This window comes from Crotalus tigris, unplaced genomic scaffold (genome assembly GCF_016545835.1).
Source record: "Crotalus tigris isolate CLP2741 ecotype Arizona unplaced genomic scaffold, ASM1654583v1 scf7180000018651.982201, whole genome shotgun sequence".
Classification (NCBI taxonomy): domain Eukaryota; kingdom Metazoa; phylum Chordata; class Lepidosauria; order Squamata; family Viperidae; genus Crotalus; species Crotalus tigris.
Genome location: NW_024097125.1, coordinates 787164 through 810238, shown reverse-complemented (window position 1 = coordinate 810238; position 23075 = coordinate 787164). Strand labels below are relative to the sequence as shown.

General features: G+C 39.7%; 1 protein-coding gene across 1 annotated transcript in view; it reads left to right on the top strand.

Moving 5' to 3' along the window:
- Nucleotides 1-23075, top strand: part of LOC120313381 (diacylglycerol kinase beta-like) — a gene marked incomplete at its 5' end in the record, with an annotated part of 243270 nt that overhangs the window by 161852 nt on the left and 58343 nt on the right. Inside the window, 3 exon segments of the mRNA XM_039355272.1 lie at nt 102-192; nt 5064-5148; nt 5151-5258. Coding sequence (XP_039211206.1) covers nt 102-192; nt 5064-5148; nt 5151-5258 — 284 coding nt within the window.

Sequence of the window (23075 nt, the reverse complement as noted above, 5' to 3'; positions counted from 1 at the left end):
CAGATGTTATAATGCTTTATGATAGAAATCAAGATGCTGACTTGTTTAATGATCAGCTATTGATATTTCTTTCTTTCCTTTTTCTTTCCTTCATATTTCAGAATGAAGAATAAATTTTTGTATTTTGAATTCAGCACTTCTGAAACTTTCTCTGCCACCTGCAAGAAGTTGCATGAATCTCTGGAAATAGAAGTAAGAAAGTGATTGCTGTGAATTGATCTGGCTAACATAGAACTATATATTAATCAAAACCAATATGATAGATCTATTCTAATTGGAGAAAATAATTACAAATTAAAAATAAAAATAGGAATGAATGCCATTCAACTAGGCAGTGAAATGCATTTAGTTTTATTGTCTGTCCCACTAAATTCAATTCTCTTTGTTGAGTCCTCAGTATTGGAATAAGATTCATTTTAATTCTTTCTGTCATATTGTTAAAAACAGATTCATTTTATTTATCTTTTTATTGATCCTATTTGTCTACTTTTATTTATTGACTTTAAATATTTTACATTGTAAAATGCAGTCCAATCTCAGACCATGTACATAAATTAAAAAATAGATATAAATACAAAAAAATAAAACACATAACATAATTACCATATAAAATAATATAATTATGCCCATGGTTATTATGGAGATCTCAAATGTTATGTTAAATACCAACTAATGATTAACAAAGTTGGTATCTGTTTTATGTCTTGGGTGAATCTCTCTAAAGAATAGCTGGTTGATATCAAGTGAATGTCCACAGGATGTGAGACAAATAGACACATGGATCTCTATGGAGAAGGCAGTCTTATAGATATGATCACAACTGTTCAAGATTTTACAGGTGTCAAAACCCAGGATAATATCTGTAATTACTCAGTTTCTTTTAAAAATATCAAAAGTATAAAAGGATATTTACTAGGGGTACTATTCAACTATATTACACACATAGTTACATCTTGATATAAATATTTAATGAGATTGAATATTCAAGAGATTCTTTACATAATTCTACCATTAGATTTTGATAACATTTTTATGAATTTTGATGAGAGGATTAACAATTTTTAGATTCTTGTTATTACTATATGCATAAGGATAAACTGGCTCTTTGCACTGACAAAAATCACTTAATAAAGATGCATATTTTACCTCCAAATGCATTCTTTAATTTTAAATCAGGAAGATATATAAATGAATAGAGCCTCAAAAGTTATAAAATTCAGACAGAATTTTAGAAATAACACAGACTGTAGAAAGGAGTGAGTTTTTGTACACATGGGGTAATAAATAATATTGTAATTTTATTTGTAACTGAATTTATTTCAAAGGAAATTGAAAGTTTCTTCTTTCTACTTTTTATTCTTTCTTTTAGCTTGTTTTCATTTTTATAAAACTATAAAAAATATAATCAAGGCCAATCACCTTCATTTCAACTATTTTTCATAAACACAGACATATCTGCTAAAGACATAATATTCTTGCTGATTTCTAGAGCTGCTTATTTAAAATAACATTTTTCATCCTAATAACTTCTAGAAACTTTAATAATAAAAGTCCCCAAATTCCTACCCAGGAATTTCAAAGGTAGTAAAGTTTAAGTCAAATTTCCTACTTTTTCTTTGGGCTGTTTAATATGCTTATTATTATGTGATTAAAATATATTTTATGATAGCTCATTGTTAGAAAAGTAAGAAAACTATGTTAATGTAAAGCTTCTCTGTAGAGGCCATAGATCAATGTTAAGATACAATGCAAAGGTAGGCTGAATAAAAACTAACAAAGTAATACGAAATCCAACTAAGATATCCAATGAATAAACAAACAAAGAAAGAAACAAATCAATAACTAAAACTACTCTTTAAGGGGATACATTGCAGTCTGAATATTTACCAAAATACATTAAAATAAATAATATCATTAAAACATCCACAGTCATCAATAGAAATAAAATGGAAAACCCCTAAAACATATAAAAATAAATGAAATTTCTGATATCTTTAAAACAAATTCTTTTTCATATACTTCTAGAAGTTAGCTAAAGTAGGGACTAACCTCATTTCTAGTAGCTGTGCATTTCAGAAGTTCAGCACTGTCACTAAAATTGAGTTGAAAATTCAATCTATACATAGTTATATCAATAATTATCTATGTGTATATATACACACATTCACATTAAACAAAAAAATGACATTTAGGTTTTTTGTTATAATAAAACTCATTTTAATGGCAAACTCCATGTCAATACAAGAATACTGACTCTACTGTACCATAATTCATTGACTATGAAGAATTGAAGCTACATATGTTAAATATATATTAAGAGGTGGTGCAGTCATGAGAGGCAACTTCTATTAGAATTGGGATTAATAAGGAGAGCTGTTTTTGCATTTTCTAAAATGGCTGGATTTAAGTAATTTAAATAGTGAGATATTCTTGTACAACTTGAAATATGAATGTTTGAATTTGAGAGGGAGGGGGAGGAGATATAATTTATATTCCAATTTAGGAAGCCTGACCTATGCATCTAGCCTGATGTTCATCATTTTCTACAGACATTTTTGTTTACAGTGAAAAAGATGGACATATGGAGGGACAAACAAGTATACGATATCACATTTATATCATTTACCAACACTTTGCAAAATAATTGCTATACTTTATATAAAAAATAAACTAAGTAAATATGTAATTTACTTATGAAATGTTAGCAAAATGAAGATTTGTACAGAAATTCTTCCATAACTGAACAAAAGAAATTCTTCTTTACTAATTCTGAAAGTAACTCATCACAGCATGATTCTGAGGCCTAGTGAAATAATTGTCTTAGTGTACTGCCTGCTGTGTTTGATATTGAGTGAAAACGCTCCCTGCACTTCTTATATCACAATTCTCCTTTTATTTAAATAATTTTAGTCAGATGGATGGGGGGGCCACAAGACCTTTATAAATTAACAGCAGGGAAATACCAAAGGTGTCAGATTGCATATTTATCATCTTTTTCGTGTAATACTTAAATATGTATTAAGAAGTGACTGACATAAATTAGGCAGATTTCTGAAGCCACAGGCTGTGGCTTGTAGAGGACCCCCTTCGGCTTGACATTTCATCCTTGTCAAAGATCAAATTATTTTAATTTAGGCTGCAAATTATAAGGAATGAAGACTTCTTTGTGGGAATTCCCTGTGGTAATCTGACTTTTGTTGTTACTGCTGCTTGTCAGTGTGCAAAAGATATAATATGCATGCAAATAAGGTTAAAAAATATGTACTATCTAATTATCCAGCCAGTACATTCCACTTGAAGACAGTGGGAGGGCTGACACACAGTATGTGTTTGATTCATTGAGGCCTGCAGGCTATTTACACAAGATTACTTTTAATTATGAAATTAATATCTGTTTATCAAGAATGTATAGCAGTAAGTGAGTATACACATGAGCAGAATTTTTAGTAAAAAGAAATCCTCTTAATACTTAACTCCTATATGACATGTAAAAGTTTGATTCTAATAAAAAAACCTGTTACTAAGCACACACACACATATGCACATATGCCTTCACTATACAACTTTACAGACTTTGTTATCAATACTGCTACCATGTAATTCCTGTCTTTATTACTGCAATTATTAGGAATAAATAATAAATATTGTATTTAGATTTAAACTTTGTGTGCAAATTTAAACTTTGATTATCAAAAGCATATTAAAATGGTTAACTTAAAATGATTACTATGATATTGAAATAGTAGAATTATTAAAGATTAAAGAAACTAGCAGCCTTACAGAGGCTGTAGAATATCAGTCCTATCATCCCTAATTGGCAAGACTAATAGCATTATGAGGATCAAGCTTACTTATCAGTACTGAAAAAAAATCTAGCCTCTTGGAATCATTTTCCCATGCTGTAGGAGGTAAAGTCAAGCAGCATCTGGAAAGCACCTAACTAGTCTATATTACCTCCAAGATATTAATATTCTAAATGCCAGATATTAATGCTTACTAAAAGACTATTCCAGATTCATCTATTATCTGTAATAAGTTTATATTTTGTTCCTGAACTTCATGTATATCATATGGATATTTATGTAGCTGGACAAGAATCATAATATATTAATGTCTATTTTTATGGCCTGTCCTTATTTTACATCCCCATATTGTACATGAGATAAGTAGCCATATAAATAGAATGAATGAATGAATGAATGAATGAATGAATGAATGACATCCTAGATCAATAATACCCCAAACAAGTAGAAAAGAAATAAGCTTTAAATAAGTTCAAATAAGCCTTCCCATAGCTGGTAGGAATTAAGGTCTGAACTATGAAACTCACTAAATTGCAGAAAGGTAGTGTAGGAGATTAAAATGATTGTGACCACAAAGGTACTGTTTAAGGTGCTTCCATGTTGAAAGGATTAGCCAATAACATCTGTTGTCCAAGGGACACCATAGGGGCTCCTTTTATGTCCCTATCAAGGAACTGGAGCAAATTACAGGAGCTCACCTCATCATACAGCAGCACTTGGGTCTCAAACATGAGTTTCCTAAAATCCAACCTAGTGTCCTAACCACATGAGCCAGTGCACTCCAGAGGATCAAGATGGGTCCATTAAAAAAAAATAACCTAGCCTCATGCCATGTAGGGCTTTGAAGATCACAACCAAAAACTTGAATTGGACCTGGAAGTAGAGCAGCACCCAATGTAGCTTCCACGAAAAAGGAATTATATGCGCCATTCTTTGGACACCCAAAATGCCCAGGCAGCTGAATTTTGTACCAGCTGAAGTTCATATAAAGAGCATTGTCTCTACATGGCAATGTAGAATCCAAACAGGAGATGACTAGGTCATGAGTGACCAAGTAGAGAGCCTCCCTATCCAGGATTCACTCCAGGATTCTGGAATCTCTGCTGTTTTGTCAAATAATCAGATATAGAAAATTAATACAGGAAATATGTTTTAGTAAAATGATGTAAATAAGAAAGATGCTGATATCCTTTAATCTCTCATTGATTTCTTCCTATCTTATCTTGATTCTCTCCGTCTCTGTCTCTTTTTCTTTGGCAGTGTGATGGAATTCAGATAGATCTGAATAATATTTCTCTGGAAGGAATTGCTATTTTGAACATTCCAAGCGTGCATGGAGGATCAAATCTTGGGGTGAGACCAAGAAAAGGTAAAGCCATCGTCAATTTGAAAAAAAAAGGCCAGATAAAAGGTTCACTGTTACAGATGCTAAGGAATTGAAGTTTGCATGCCAAGGTGAGTTTCCAATTTTAAATGAATAGTTGGTTCTTGGTTCAAACTTTCAGATTTTAAAATAACAGAAAATAATAGATCAAGCATTAAAAATAACAGAAGATTGTTTAACATATGAGGGATTTTCTGGTGGAGGGGATTTATAGAAAAGCTCTAACTAGGCAGGTGAAAAGTTTATGTCTATCAGCTTTTTAAACAGTATGCTTCCTGTCTGGGCTCAGATTTTGTGACTTCTTGACAGTTTCAAAAATGGATTTTTATTTCCAAATTAAATATACTTTCTTGGCTGATATAAAAATACATTTTTACTAGAAATGTGTGTACAATTTGTACAATGACAGGATTTGCTGCATTTTGCAAATGACAAGGTTTATTCTACACCTTGCCTTGAGAACTAACATACATACATACACACACACACACACACACACACACACACACGCATACATAAATACATATATTTGTTAATTTCTGAATAGTTTAATAAGTATCTTATCTGTTGCTTTTATTTCTTGGGTGAGACAATATTCACTAGCTTTGAAACCAGAATTGCTAGTTCATATAAGATTTTTTTGCACGCAAGTTTCTATTCCTCTTAATATTTTAGTTATCTTAATAGGCCTTGGAATTAATTTGCAAACAAGTTCTTTCCATCAATGCCAAAATGTCAGTAGAAGCTTAGCCTTGTTACTCAGTTTTTCTTTTAATCCTAATGTAACTTTGCCAGCCAAATAGATGTTTCACTTTATACACAACTATTTAAATCTCTTTTGTGACCTATCTATGCAGGGGACTTTGTAAAATGAAAAGTCTGGCATTGATTAACAGATATGAAAGAAAGTTCCCAGGCATTCTAACTAACTGCTACAGGAATTGAAATGTCAGCAGTACAATGTTAGCAAACAGTTCTGTTTCTGTAAAGGAAGTGTAAAAGCAGTTTTGACTAAGATTAACATGTCATGCAAAATTTTATTTTATTGTTGGATGGGCAGTCTGTGTTTGCACCACTGTAGATGTGGTAAGTGTTGAGTCCTTGGTGAAAAGCAGACACGAGAAGCAGTTGTAGTTCTCAGGTTTTCTTTTATTCTGTGTTCAGCTTACAGGTGAAGGCTTCAGCAACGCCCAAAAGCTCCCAGCTTCTTATATAGGCAATTCCCGGGTCAATGTGTTACTTTTCCCGCGCCAGCACCCACGCATGCGCACAGGCGCTGGCGACATCCTGTCTGGTCCCGGGCAGCTTGCACCTGCCCGGGACTGCCTGCAAACGCCCCGAGCCCGTTTGCAAGGCTCGGGACATAACACCCCTTTCCCCCGGGCTAAGACTATTACCAACATACAATTGTTTCTTGATGCAGTGTTCTATTCCCCAGTGCTCCTACTGTTTACTGGCTTTTGTAAATGTTACATAACAGCAATGTTATGTAATCCTCTACGTACTTAGGAGATTTCCTTGCTCTCTGTGACCTTCTCAGCTCTGGGTTTCTGACAGGTGTTCCCTGACTGAGGGGAGACGTGAGCCTGTTCTCCTTATCATGCCTTGGTGCCTTCCAAGGACTGTGCCCCAATGCCTGGCCTGCTTGCTTGCCCACCGGGCTCGTCAGGCCAGGGCTTCTGTCACTTTGTGACCTGGTTGACTCGCCTAGCTGTAGGCCCTCGGGCCCCTTGAAGTGATAGCCACTGCTGGGCGTCTCTGTAGAACCTCCTAGGTCCGTCCAAGACCTGTCAGGAGGCTGTCCATCCCCTAAGCCCCGTTCTGTGTCCGGGCTTGTGTGGGTTTCTGTGCCTTCCCAAAACTCAGTTGCTCCCTGATTTGGGCTAGAGGTGTTATGGTCGGGACTTGGTTCCTCGACCACCTCCCTGTATGTTTGACCCCCTGTAGGACTTGGGGTAAGGTCAGGCCAATTCTGGGGATTATGTGCCAGCTCTCTTGTGGGGTATGCTTTATTGGGACGCTCCCGGGTATCCTCCCTGACTGGAGTGCTGTGTGATGTAGATGGATAGTGATTGTGCCCCCGGGGTGACTCCCTGGCTGGAGTAGGCATGAATGCCTGATGATTGGGTAAGCCCCATGAATTCCTGTTTGGGGCACTCATGGAATCTTGGAATGGGCCGTTTGTGGCTCCATCATTGGAGGTGGGCAGCAACTCGTGCCCTTCCCTTTGCTCCAAAGGGTCCCCCTCCCCCCGGAAAAGACCCAGGAGTCTCAGCTGGAAGATCCTGCCTAGGGCGGAGTTGGTCGATGTGCCGGCGTAGGACACGACCGTTGTCCAGGGCTACCTTGTAGGATAGAGGACCTGTGACCCTGGAAATAGAAGCGGGGACCCATGTATGACCAGGCCCGTAATTGCGAGTCCAAACCGGGGCACCCACAAGTAGTTGTCTAGGTGCCCTAAGATGTGAGGTAGATGAAGGCAGTCTGTCCAGATGCAACCGGTCAAGCTTTGTAGTAAGTTTGCGCCCCCAGCGAAGTTCAGCTGGGCTTCTCCCTGTAGAAGTGGACGGTGTGGTGCAGTAAGAAAGGAGAAAGTCAGCCAACCTGTGATGCCAGTCCCCATAGGTGAGTCTTTTCAAGGCATCCTTTGTGATGCAGACCATGCGTTCAGCCATACCATTGGTGGACGGGTGGAAGGGTGCAGACGTGGCATGACGAATCATGTTAGCCTGTAAGAAAGCTTGTAATTCGGAGGAAGTAAATTGAGGGCCGTTGTCAGACACGATGACATCTGGGAGCCCGTGTGCAGCAAAAATCCCCCTCAGTACCTGAATAGTCTTTGCAGTGGTGGTGGATGAGACAAGTACAACCTCAAGCCATTTTGAATGACTGTCAACGAGGACCAAGAAGAACTGGCCCTGAAAGGGCCCAGCATAGTCAATGTGCACCCTAGACCATGGGGACTGTGTATCCTCCCATCTATGCACAGGAGCTTGGGGCATCTCTGGGCGAGAGCGCTGGCACAGGTGGCATGCATGCACCTTAGCCTCAATGTCCTTATCTAAACCAGGCCACCACAAGTGGCTGCGCGCAAGGGCCTTCATGCGAACAATGCCAGGATGACCCTCGTGGAGGGACTCTAAGATCCTAGTCCTCATTGAGGTGGGAATGACAACTCTGTTTCCCCAAAGCAGACAACCCTGAGAAGTGGACAACTCGTTCCTTTTGGACCAGAAACTCTGAAACTCAGGACTAGGGCAGTGCTCAGGCCATCCAGACAAAACCCAAGAAAGGACACGTGAAAGTGTGTGATCTGTGCCTGTTTCAGCGGCGACATCCCTGGCATTCAGAGGGGACTCGGGCAAGGCTTGGATGGATAGAATGTTGACAGCTGGCGCAGGGTCAGCTTCTACTACTGGCAGGGGCAATCTACTGAGGCCATCAGCATGGCCCATTTCTTTCCCAGGCTTGTGGAGTAAGGAAAAATCATATGCAGACAGAAAAATAGACCACCTAAGCATTCTAGGGGAAATGATTTGGGGAGTTTGTTTACGTGTGGTAAACAGTCCCAGCAGAGGCTTATGGTCAGTGAAGACCATGAAATGCCTGCCATACAAAAAATCATGGAATTTTTTAATTCCAGCAACAACAGCCAGAGCCTCCCTGTCTATCTGAGCGTAGTTGCGCTCAGCAGAAGACAGTGTTCTGGAGTAATAGGCAACAGGAACCTGAGTTCCATCAGACCTGAGGTGGCTCAGGTCGGCTCCTACCCCGTAAGGGGAAGCATCACAAGCGATGCACACAGGAAGGGACTCATTGAAGTGTGCAAGTACACTGTTAGAAGTGAGTAAGGCCTTGACCTCATTGAAACTAGCCTCATGTGTTTGTGACCACTGCCACACTGCTTGTTTGTCTAATAGCCTGTGAAGAGGCTCAGCTACACTAGCTTTATGTGGAAGAAAGGAATTGTAGAAATTCAGGAGGCCCAGAAAGGCCTGAAGTTCGGCCTTAGACTTTGGCCTAGGTGCTTCTAAAATGGCAGTTAGTTTGGATTCAGCAGGGTGAATCCCAGCAGCATCAATTTTGAACCCCAGAAATTCAGTAGAAGGCACCCCAATTTTGCATTTGTCTTTTTTGAGCTTGAGGCCTGTTTTCCTGAACCTTAACAGAACAGCCCTTAGCCTTTCAGCTAGAATGTGTGTGGAGTCTCCTGCAATTAAGACATCATCAAAGTAGGGGCAAACCCCCAATATGCCCCGTAGTGTGTTTTCCATTACGCTTTGGAAAATCCCAGGAGCGACATTCACTCCAAACTGTACCCTTTTTACCTTAAAGGCTCCCCTGTGGGTCACAATAGTCTGAGCATCATCATCAACAGGCAGCTGTTGATACGCTTGAGCTAGGTCAAGCTTTGCAAAAACGCGCCCCCCCTTGAGGGAGGCCAGAATATGACTGACCACAGGAACAGGATAGGCATGTTGCTGCAATGCCTTATTAAGAGTGCATTTGTAGTCAGCACAAATGCGAATGTCCCCATTTGCCTTTAGAGGCGTGACAATGGGGGTCTCCCAAGGGCTGGAATCAACAGGTTCTAGAATTCCCTGTTGGATCAGTTTGTCTAACTCAGTGTCAATTTTACTCTTTAAAGCAAAAGGGACCCTTCTTGCTTTAATTCTAATGGGAGTGACAGTGGGGTCTAGTTTTAAGGACACAGGGGGTCCCTTGAATGTGCCCAGCTGGGGGCTGAAGACATCTGCAAATTCTTTGCAGACTTCCTGTAGGTCGAGTGTTTGTAAGCTGTTGAGCCCCGTGACGTGTATCCCCAAGGCTTCAAACCAATCGAGTCCTATGAGACTCGTTCGTTCACCCCCTACTACTAATAGGTCTAGTGGACCTTCAAAATTCTTATACTGTACGTTAAGGGTGGCCTCCCCCTTAACACACACTCTCGAATTTTGAAAGTCTGTTAACACAATGTCAGAAGGCCTTAATTTAGCCTGAGTTCCACTGCCGGAACAAATCTTCCTAAATGTATGTAAGGGATTGAAAGGGCAGACCCCGTGTCTAGTTCCATAGTTAATGGAACCCCTTGTAGCTTCACCTTGAGTGACAGCTTTTTCTTGATGGGCTTGTGTGTGCCTGTCCTGAAGATGCTTCTTCGCGAAGCGCAAAAACCTACCCTATTCTGGCTGGGGACCCTGGTACCTTTCAGGCGCAGTTCTTCCTGAGGTTGTACCTTTCGTCGGCCCAGACACACAGCTGCAATATGTCCTTGTTTCCGCACGCCCGGCAGATAGCGGAGCGGAACTTGCAGTCGGTTCTCCTGTGGCGACCTCCACAGCCGATGCACTTGAGGGGAGCTGAAGAGCTTCCTTTCTGACTCCCGTCCTTCGCGGGGTGGAGGCAGTCGGCTTCCTCGTCCGGATCCTCCTCGGAGTTCCCTTGGACGTCCTCTTGGTACACGGATGCAACATCTGGACTGTTCCTGATCGGCTGCATGTTCTTGACGGCGCCGCCTGCTGCTTCTTCTGCGGTGACCTCTCTTAAGGCATCTTGGAAGGACAAGTCTTCTTTGGCGAAAAGCCTCTGTTGTAAATCTCGATGCCTTAAGCCGCACACGAATCGGTCCCTCAGTCGTTCTTCGAGGTCCTTGAATTCGCAGTGCTTGGCGGCCTTCCTCAATGCGGCGATGTACTCTTTGGCCGACTCTCCAGATCATTGATCCCTCTGCTCAAAGGTGTGGCGCCATGCGATGATGGACATCTTGGGCTGGAAGTGCTCCTTCAATAGCTTCTTTAGATCTGCGTAGCTGACAGACTCTAATGATACAGGTGCTGCAAGGTTCTCTGCGATTTCGAAGGCGTCTTGGCCGCAGACACAAAGCAGGGTGGCAGCCTTCAAGCTATCTTCCCTCACTTGGTTCACCTTGAGGTAGTTTTCCACCCTGGCTACGTAGGAGTCCCACCGCTCTGGATGTGAGACGTCGAACTCCGAAAGCCTTCCAACCTTTGCCATCTTCTGGAGACGGGTCTATCAGCCAGCCTACCCCCGAATGCGCACTGGATTGGCGGGTAGCTGCCGAGTCAACTCCATTCCGCTGCTCAGGACTCACTTGGGTAAGCTTACACCTCTTCCTTTCCAGACGATGTAAGGCATCCCATCCTCGTCGCCAGTGTTGAGTCCTTGGCGAAAAGCAGACACGAGAAGCAGTTGTAGTTCTCAGGTTTTCTTTTATTCTGTGTTCAGCTTACAGGTGAAGGCTTCAGCAACACCCAAAAGCTCCCAGCTTCTTATATAGGCAATTCCCGGGTCAATGTGTTACTTTTCCCGCGCCAGCACCCGCGCATGCGCACAGGCGCTGGCGACAGCCTGTCTGGTCCTGGGCAGCTTGCACCTGCCCAGGACTGCCTGCAAATGCCCCGAGCCCGTTTGCAAGGCTCGGGACATAACAGTAAGGATTAAGATTAACTGCATAGGCAAATAGAAGGATTGAATTGAAAACCAATTTGCAGGAAATCCCAAAGAAATGATGCTAAGAATAAAGAACTCAAAAGTAGATTACAGACTAGGGATTTAACTAAGTGTAGGAGCCTCGTGGACATTTATAGGATAGAGACAGATACTTGAGCAAATAATAGGAGGACACAGAAATCCACCATGTCCAATGGAAATTATGTCAATTATAGTTGAAAACATTGAATATGTTGCTTTCCTTGTTCCCCAAAGATAAAAGCATATTTATGAAAAGTAGAACAGACAAAGATGGTTTGGGCCGAGACCAGGAATGTAATACATAACAGAGGCATGGAACCAAAGCAAGAAAAAAAACATAAGGAAAAATTAAACTTTTTGTTCAAGACTATCTATAGGACAATTGAGTGATTAAAAAGGAATGAGCATCACTTCAGAAGTGATACACTATAGGTCAGAAGTTATAGCATTTCCCCAGTCTTGGATGGAAAGCAAAATATAATTGATATTGTTTTCCATGAGTAAAGCAAAGAAGATGATGTTGAAGGAATTCTCCTTTTTTCAAGTTCTACTCTTTGGTTCTGCAAACTATTTGGCTGCTTTTCTTCTGGCAAGGCCTTGAAACAAGATTCTGCAAGTGGAGAAAAGCAGAAGAAAAGCCTAACCCCAAACTTATCTATGGAAATGTTTTTCTCCTATTCATGGGTATGTTGGATATAAAGTCCCCTGTTAACCTCAAAATATATACTTTCAGTATGGTGTTTCTATATCATTAATAATGTTACAGAAGAATCTATTTCAGCTTTATCATATAATGTGAGATACTTGTATTTAAGGAAGGAAAACAGAGGATACATGCTATTGGTTATTTAATCAATTATTATTTTGAAAATATCAGCCATTCATCTGATCATATAGGCACCATATCTAGAAAACATAGGATGGCAGTGAGTGAAAATATGCTTAATTCTGTTCGTTTATTTTTATGATTGTCTATATTTATTCCAAGCTTACTAATTTAATACATATTCTGATGGACATAAATAATTTTGTTGTGATTCTTTTTTCATTCATATTCTGCACTAAATATATATATAACACATTCAAATGTAAGAATTAATTCATTAATTTTTTTAAAAAAATCTTATCTACCTGAAACACTAGTATAAAATGGAATAATAGTTGAAAAATAATAAGTACAGCAAATAACACTCTAACTCCCCCCTTTCACATTTTTTATTTATTTTGCATTTCTTTTAAATGCAAGTTATAGGAAATGGTATTATCTGACATTCACCGTCTTTCCATGCCTGACCTTATTTATATTGCAAACTGAAACAGTTGCTATAGGTAGATAGCAGCTTCTAAAAGGAGCACCATTTTCATGTCTTCTGTATTAGTTTTTCTCTTCTTTTTCTCTCTGTTTTTAAAATGTTAGCTGCAGTCAGAAGAGGACTTCTCATTTTCATATTATGCATAGGAGGGTGCAAAGCTAGCAATGTGAAAATATCACTATTATGTTTTTGGCATATATACCTGCAAATTAAATGATCCCACAGATCTCAATGCTTGTGTCTCAATGCTTTAACCTAAATTTCTAGTATAAGGACCTAAACCACTGTTATCTTCGTGGGATTAGAGTTGGTAAGACTTTGTTTTCTAAAGAAGCAGTATACTGCCAAATAGTTATTAAGAGACCTATGAGCAGTTGCCAGTTAGATTGGCTCTAACCACTGCCATACCCTTTTAGTAGAACTACTGACATTCTGCTTTTGTCTTCAACCAGATGTCATCCATTATTGAGAACATTCTCTCTGCAGGTGCATTGGATTCACTGCATGCCAAAACAAATTCAGTTAGCAACAGAAGATTTTTATGGGGTACTTTTTAAAAAGATAACTAAAAGCTAGTCTCACTATCATTAAAAATATTGCATGTAAGAGAGAAAACTGAACAAAATATTTATAAGATGTATAGATGTCTGCACCTTACAAAAAATAAAAAGCACCATTCTCGTAGCTTTGAAGAAAGTCAGAAAACCTTCTCTTTACCATAATTCCAAATGTAAGTGCTACAGATTATCTTAATTAATATTGAGAAAAACATGGATGGGATTTTTGTTATTTTTCAGTGTTGAGGTAGATACTAAGACTGACAAAATGCAGTGTATGTGTTCACATGTATAGTATATGTTTTCTACAGAATGAGTAACATTTCCACTCTTCACTGTGACAATCTCAATTAATCAATCACCTACTTTATTAGAGCAGCAAGATTTTTAATCTCTGCACTGTCTTTGATCATGAGTTTTATTTTTCCCATAGAAGAAAACTTTTAGCTTTGGTCATCTTAAATTGTTTTATCAAGCATAACGTACAGTGTTTTAACATGGTGTGAGTCTGGAATTTTCCAGCTTAGATGAAAAAACAATGACTGAACTTGTAACTTTTTATTTGCAAGCAGATAAGCTATTGTGCTTCTTGTAGGAGAGAAGATAAAATAAAATAACCATAGATTTTTATTGCAATAACTTCCTGGGCTATGTATATTGGACAAGCTGAAATGTGATTGAATGTTAAGCACTATTACATTATATGAACAATATTATTTCTTCAGATAAAAATATTTTTTATTTGCTTCTAGTTGCTCCTGGATTTTGGAATGATAGTCATTTAAGTGCTTTTTGAATGGTCTGTCATAGATTTTATAATGTTAGCTTCCCCTCCCCCAGTCAAGTGGAACATATTCTGTATATAGTATTTGGATGTTTAACAAGAATGAAAGTAGATAAATAAATCTTCTTCTTCCATATATAACTGGATGAAGACTATTGGGGAAATAAAGAGAAGATAAATCTTTGTACCAGAATTAATAGAAAGTAATAAAAGAGGCAAATTTTTAAATTGACTTTGGAAAATATTTAATTATAATGATTTTGCTGTATGTGTGAATGCACCTGTCTTAATTTCACTCTCAGTTAATTTACATGGATATGCACATAAAATGTGTGTGCAACATTAAAGAGCTTTAATGAAAAATTGGCTAAAATTGATCACACTGACTTGGATGATAGAGCAACATCACTTATATTAACATTCATCTGAATGTTAATTAATAGAAATCTTTTTTGATTAAAAGCCATATTATAGTAGGGTTCTCTCTTTAGACATTCTCCTTCAACTCAATAAACAGATATGAATGTTGGGTGCAGCCTTCTAGCTCATCTTCTCTATTTTTATGTAAGGAAACTAATTTTCTGCAGTACTTAAATACATTTGAAAAGGGTCATTCATTTGAGCTCAGTCCTTGTCAATTTTGTGTTTATTTTCATAGTTGTAAAAAAAAGCTACTTTTTTCGCAATTGATTGCATTTTATACTGTAGCTTGTAATTTTATCCACATACGGAACTCAAAACATATTCAAAAAAATTCCAGTACTGACTGGAGTCTTTTATAGCATTTCATGCACCTTCAAAATCTTAGGATGGATAGAAGATTGCAGAAGTCTAATAGCATAGCATTTTATTTTATCTACAGATTCAATTTATCTACCTGCCTTGGAGCTCTTAAAATGCTGAATAAGACTTTTTTCATATTGTTCAAATATCATAAATATGTAGAAGTATTCACATTTTCTCTCTAGCACCTTAGTTAAGAAGTGGAAGTAAGTAAACTTGAGACCCTTTCCATACAAAGCATACTCCAAAGGGCTCTACAGTTCTGGGAGTATATGATAGGGCACACAGCTCAAAGGTTACCAGTCTTAAAACAAGGATGCTGTGAACCCACTGTATAGATCAGGCATGTCAAATTTGCGAGTCACGTGATATCAATGACATATCACAACTTTTTCCCCATTGCCAGCAATGGGGTGGGCATGGTTTTGGTGTGATGCATCCGGCCCGTGGGCCTGCAGTTTGACATGCCTGGTATAGATTCTCTATAAAGAGCTGTTCTTGTTTGCTGACTCTTGAAGTTTTGTATATAAATTTTATATTAAGCCAATAAGGATGTTTGTATGTCAGCCAGATTTTCTTACATCTGGTGCCTAAAAATTTGTCCATTCCAGAATTTTTGCTCTACACTTTTGAATATTTGCCATTGCTTCTGAAAAAGACATATTCATATATACACCAACACATATTTTAATAATATCATATTATTATATATAGCTGGAAATTATTAGAAATTATCACTAGAACTTTGTGATGCTTTTGTGAATTCAAGAGGTACCAAAGAGAATAAAAAGTCTGTATGCATGTGTGTTCAAAGAAATCAGAAGCAAAATAGAATATTAAGAAATTCCATTAGATATTATAACTTGAGCTAACAACAAAATAGTTGCAGTCAGTGATTTAAAAATATGCTCACTTTGAAATAATAAAACCTCAATATGCTATATCTGAAGTAGTCATACTTTTCAAGGAAAAAGAACTATCTTTAGTAATAATTTTTGTTTCCATTGGAAAACCAAAATTACTTCAGTTAAAGATACTGATTAAACCAGACCCTTAAGAAGTTATGTTTGATTGATCTACAAATTCAACCAATTGAAACTGAATACCCCACCTGCTAAAACATAGCATTATAAAGGTACAATAAGAAATATCTTGTTGTATACATTAATTTATTTATACATTACTTTTCTGCTTTGTAGGTTTTTATATTTATAAGTTACTATCTACAAGAGTTTTAATAATTGTGGTAGGATTAGCACCCAATAATTTTAACAACAACAAAAAATTAACAATGTTAACAACAAAATAGAGGAAATTACCCACTCTTTTAATATTTCCTGAAATACTTTTTAATAAAAAAAATGGATACATAAACTTGGTGAATTCTGAGTATTCAAGCAAATGTAAGTTCCAGCATTTTATATCTTTACATTTTTTTGGGCAACTATATAAAAATGCCATTTTCCATGCTGTTCTTGCTAACTAAATAGGGTCTTTCTTTTTCAATTATCTAGAGATATTTTTGTCAATTATCCAGCAGCTCACATGATCAAAACCTGCCATTAACTGGATGGTTCTGTCAGGTTCATATAATGATGGAATATATATTTAAAAGACATTCATGTCTCTACAGAAATCAAACACCTGGTTCCAGACCAGGAGAGATGTGATACATGTGCTATTAAAAATACCTACTTACTGAATTCAGCACTTTTAAATTCCGTGTCACCATTTCTTTGAGTTGCTTCTTTTAAAAGCTCCTATTATCTTTTGTTTTAGTGGAATCCGTTTATTTCCTGCTTTTCCTATGTGCCAGTATGCTAAGTGAAAGCTTTTTACTTGCTCTGTATGAACTTGCACTAGAGCTAACATTGCTGCTCTCTTTTAAAAATAGAAAAATGAGAAATTTTGAAAAGGCATGAGCTTTTCTACAGCTCAGCTCAGCACAGAACTTTATTAGGGTCAAGTGTAGACTTCATGAATTAACACACAGAAAGTAAAACTAAAGCTATTTTAAATCAGCCATGGGAGAGATTTTGCAAGATCTACAATAAAAGTGTATCTCTTAAGGTGAAATGTGAAAAAGTGTTTCCATTGTTTAATATCATGTTACCAAACAACAGCAACTTTTAAATGAATATATATTCATTTAAAAGCTGCTGTTGTGTATATGTGTGTGTATGTGTGTATATGTGTGTGTGTGTGTGTGTGTGTCTTTTAAAATGCTAAAAATGCAAATCCTGGGCATTATGTTAACAAAATAAGAAAGAAAAACAAATACCAGGATATAATAAACAGACTGTTTAATATAAACAAGCCCGTGGTTAAAAAGGGTCACTAAGCTTTTGTCAGGCCAAACTACTGACGTCATCAGAGTTGAAGTAAAAGGAGATCAGGAAGGCAGCTCATATAACCTCCTGCCTCTGCGCCTGGCTTCTTGAGTGTGTCATTGGCCCGTTGATTGTATTAATCTATACCACGCAGAGTTGTTCCTCATCAGGCAAACTATCCTTGGCTCCGCTAGTTCTTTTACAATCCTCAAGTGCTCTTTTACAGAGTGTGCAAGCATTTGAAGGGTGGCTGTCAACTGGTCCCTGCGCCCAGTCTCCCTCCCTCCTAGGGCCATTATCCTCCCCCACCCCCAAGGCCTTTGTCATCTCCCCCGTAATTCTTCCACCCCAATCTTGCAAAAAGAAGCTGTTCTGGCATTCCTGCTCTGCATCTTCCCCCTCCCTCCTTCCAGATAACCTCTGCCCATCCATCCCCGGCTTAGGGCTGTTTGGCCTATCATCTCCGCCCATGGGAGTCATGGTCACCTCACCTGTAAAGCCATCATTTCAATTATGCAAGATGTTGTTTCGGTCTCTGGTTTTTCCCTTTAACTGGGTCATCATCTTCTCAGCAGACCGTGGCGCTGTCTTTCCCATCCCCTAAGAGTCTGATAAGCTGGCAAAAGATCTATAGGCCGGTTGATGGAATTTTCATCAGAGAGCCAGGCTTCCTTGAGTAGGCAGCCACCATTGATAGTCTCACGAGCTATAACCTCTGCATTAGCTAGATCAAACATGTGGCCAAAGCTGGACATATGGGCCCACACTTGTGAGTGTTGCTCCTGCCTTCTAATAGCCAGTACATGTTCATGGACCCTGGTCCTCTGCCTTTTAGTAGTTTTCCCCAACGTAATTGCTAGCACAGTCCTTGCAATTGATTCTGTAAACCACAGATGATCTTTGACCATTGGAGAGTGGCTCTTTTGGATGCATGATCTTGGACCTTAAGGTCTGCTCGGGCCTATGAGCAATGCTCACATTGTAGGGGGCCAACAGCCATGCCATTGCCTCAGAGACATCATGGATGTAAGGGAGGGTTGTCTGTGTGGCAGGCATTGCTGTCACATTGGAGCATGAGTCCCTGTGATTCCGATGTGGTCTACTATGCTGTCTCACAAACCCCATGGGATAACCATTGTGCCTAAAGATGTGATGGAGATGCTTTTTCTCCTCAACTTTGGCTCTGCCTATGCTACAATGGGAATTGACCCACTTAAATAGCGTCTGGATACAACTGATTTTATGTGCTACCGGGTGATTGCTACTATAATGTAGCATTCTATCCATATGGGTGGGTTTATGGTATACAGACGTGCACAATGTGCCACTGGGGCATCGGCTGATCAGTACATCCAGAAAGGCAAGACTGCCTTGGGTCTCTTTTTCTGCCATGAAGCAAATGTCTGGATATACTGAATTCAGTTCCTCCAAGAATTTGGCGCTATCCCATCTTTTAATGATCACAAAGGTATCATCTACATAACACGCCCAAAGTTTTGGGTGGTACCTAGAATCACTATTGCCTCTAGCCACTGGAAAACCGCCTCAGCAATAATGCCTGAAATGGGGGATAACATTGGCGTCCCTTTTATTTGTTCGTATACCACACCCTGAAAGGTGAAGTATGTCTTTAGGCACAAGGTTAGCAACTGTATCAAATCATTGGTATGGAGAGAGTCCTTATGTTGTTCCGGTCCCTCTTGTAGGAGGTCCCTTATTGCCGTGACCGCCAGATTTTGAGGGATAGAGGTAAAGAGTGAGGTAACATCAAATGATATCATTACCCCATCTTTCTCTATCCTTAGGGGCTTTATTCTCTCTAGAAACTCCTCAGCCAATTTCACAGTGGTCTCATTGTTATCAGGTGGCTGATGTGACTGCTAAGCCATTTGGCTAGTCCCAAAGTGGGTGTGCCCCTGAAGGACACAATAGATCGTAGGGGACACCCTCTTTGTGTACTTTCAGGAGACCATAAAACCTAGCCATGGCTGCATTGCTGGGACATAATCGTCGTTGATTTTACCCTGACATTTGAGGTTGCTAAATACCCTATTAATGCAATTTGTGTGCATTGTCATCAGATCTTTGGTGATGACTCTGTAGGCCGTGGTGTCATTGTGTAGCGCCTGGGCTTTGTTGAAGTACACTGATCTGTCCATAACTACAGTTGCCCTGCCCTTGTCAGCTGGTAATATGACAATGGTGTTGTCCTTTTTTAGTTGTTCCAGGGCCTCTTCCTCCTCTCTAGGGAGCACCTGACACCATTTATGGCTAATCAGCAGGCCTGTAACCCGCTGTCTGATTGTGTTTCTGACTTCGTCATTGGCCTCAATGCATTGGATGGTAGGTTCTAGGGATGCCATGGAGTCAATTGTCCATGTGTCCGTCAGGTTATGGCCTGCATCCTGTTCTAAGAGGGGAATCTGTTCCTGGGTCAGGGGTTTGGAGGAGAGATTGTGGACTAGCTTGATAGTGTGTCCACCATTGTCTGGAGCCTGTAAGATGTCCATTTTGCATTGGAGTGCAATTGCTTTTTGCTGGCTCGCTCTTACAGTGGCCTGGCGGACCTGTTGGTGAAGTGCCTGATAGTGTTGCTGTGTCAGTGTGGCATGGCAGCATTTACGGTGTTCTTGGATTCCTATCTTCCACATTCTTATGTGCCTATGATGTTTGTTGATTAGAGCACGCATGGTGTGGTGCTGGAATTGACGGGTAATCCTCTGGCACTCTACCGAGTCTATGAGAGGTTATCTTTGCAATGACTTGGGGGGCATATCTCCTCGGAGGCAATCATGAAGAAAAGCCAGTTTATGGTAGCCAGTGGATATATGCCGTGTGAGCTTCTCCCATTTCCTGGCATGGAGCAACACAGCTCGCTCATAATTGTCTTTTAAAATGCTAAAAATGCAAATCCTGGGCATTATGTTAACAAAATAAGAAAGAAAAATGAACACCAGGATATAATAAACCAAACTGTTTAATATAAACAAGCCTGTGGTTAAAAAGAGTCACTAAGCTTTCATCAGGCCAAACTACCGACGTCATCAGAGTTGGAGTAAAAGGAGATCAGGAAGGCAGATCATATAACCTCCTGCCTCTGCACCTGGCTCCTTGAACGGGTCATTGGCCCATGGATTGCATTAATCCATACCCGCAAAATTGTTCTGCATCAGGATACTTCACGTGATCTTGATTTTATCCCTCTGTTAATGCAGCCTAGCATTGTGTTGGCCTTTTTGGTAGCTGTGTGTGTGTATATATATATTCGTAGATTTTCACTGGTACAGATATGCAGGTCTTGGCATATTTGGGTGTTTTCCCATGTAAGATTGAGAGCACCTTGGCGACATTTTGATGAGGTTCCACTTGTCATCTTCAGGCTGGGGTCTTCGTCTTCATGTTTGTGCGAGCAAAGTGTGATCGGAGCTGCCGTCTCTCTATAAATATTGGTGGGGGTATGTGGAGTGCTGGCTTAGTTCCTGTAGGTTGGTTGTGTTGAAGTTATTGTTTGCGGATTGGTCGGCTGTTTTGTAACATCCTGAATAGTTGAGGTGCTGGCTGTGTGCCCATTAGTCTTTTGTGTTATAACAACCTGGGTAATGGGTTGTGTGATTACATCCTGAGATCTAGTCTAGTGATATCCTGAGTTTTGTGTTGCAACATCCTGGGTGGTTGGCTGTGTTGTAACATCCTGATCTTTAGCGTTGTAACCTCCTGAGTTCTGTGATGTGATGTCCAGAGCAAAAGGCTGTGATGTAGCATACCGGGCTTTGGTTTGGCTCTGAGTTTGCAGTCTAGCTCTGTGTTCATGGTGTGTGTCTGTTTGCTTTGTGTGGGGGTCAGAGGGAGGTGCAGCAGCTGGTGATGTCATCATGGTTTGGCTTCTGGATGGTGGTTGCATTTCGTCTGAGGGATGGATTTGGACTTGGGTTTGGGTTTGGGTCTGGTGAGGGTGAATGGTGGTGGCATACTGTGTTGTTCTGGGTCCGGTGTCAGTTTTCATGGCTAGGACTCATTTGTTGATTAGGGTTAGTTTCCAGATGTCTGGTAGGCGGGAGGTATCGTCACATTTATTCATGTTGTAGGGGTGTTTTTCTATTTCGATGGCTTCCATAATTATTCTCTTGTTGTGGTGTTCAGTTATGGAGATTATTTGGTTCCTTCAAAATCAATTTCATGTCCTGTAGCTTTAAGGTGCTGGAAGAGGGAGGAAGTTTTTTCTTCTTTTCTGACTGCGTTCTTCTGTTCTGCGATGCAGGGTTTATTCTCCTATTAGTTTGTCCAATGTATGTGACTGGGCAGATTTTGCATAGTATTTCATAGACGCCTTGGTTTTCTAGCTGGATCGTGTCTTTGGGGTTTCTTAAGATGTTGTTTATTTTTTGGTCGGTGCCGAAGACTGTCTTGATATTGTGTTTGTGGAGAATTGTGTTGATTCTCCAGCATGATGAGTGTAGAATCCACCAGTGGGTTACCTCAGCCTTCCTGCTCAGATGAGACTAAGTCAGAACTTTAGCCACGCCTCCCTCTGGGTGTGCCTTCCCAGTTTTTGACTTAGTCTCAGCTCAGTAGGACGGATTTATTTGGCTCCATGTTAGGCTAGGTTAAGAGTAATTAGTTAGTAGGTTAATTAGTTTAATTCGTTTCAATTCCTAAATTATTCTAAATTACTTAACTATTTAATTCAATTTGGCTTCAAATTTGCTGACGTATTTCTTCAGGCCAAACTTCAGCTTTGGCTCCAAACCAAGGAGTTTGTGGTCGTGCCTCATCATCTGTGTGGCTTTGGTTTTGCTTTTTACGTGGATGTGTGGTGGTGACATCCTGTGTGGTTTTAGTGAGTGTGGGTCTGGTGTCATTCTTTGACATCCATGCAAAAAGCAAACCCAAAGCCACACAGATGATGAGGCACGACCACAAACCAGAAGCCAGACCACAGCTGCATCATTAGCAACTTTAAACCCCTCCAATCCATACATGAAGCAAACTGACACCCACTATGAAGATGAGGCACAACCACGAATGCAAAGCCAAAAATAGCAAGGCAGCCCACCATCTTAAATCCCCCTGCAACTCAGACTAACCTGAGCACAACAAAGCCCCCACCCAAACAGAACACTCCCCCATTCAATCAGAGCACAGCCAACCCCCCATCCAATCAGAGCACAGCCAACCCCCCATCCAATCAGAGCACAGCCAAAACCCTAACCAATCAGAGCACACCTCCACCCAATCAGAACACAGCCAAGCTCCCACCCAATCAGTTCATACCTCCACTTGCAGTTAAAAGGAAGAAACAGTTAAGACCACACATTGCTCCTCGAAGCACGAAGCTGAAAACACTAGCCTGAAGATGACGAATGGGAGTTCGTCGAAACGTCGCCAAGACACTTCCAATTTTACATGGGAGAAAACCCGAATAACCAAAGACCTAAATACAAACACCCGCGAAAACCTCAGAATATATATATATATGTATGTATGTATGTATGTATGTATGTATGTATGTATGTATGTATATAAATAACATGCGACCACCCGGAGGATCCAAGTACAAAAATACTTTACTAAAACCACCAAGCTTTCGTTGGGAACTCCCAACATCGTCAGGGCCAAAAGCCAATTAACA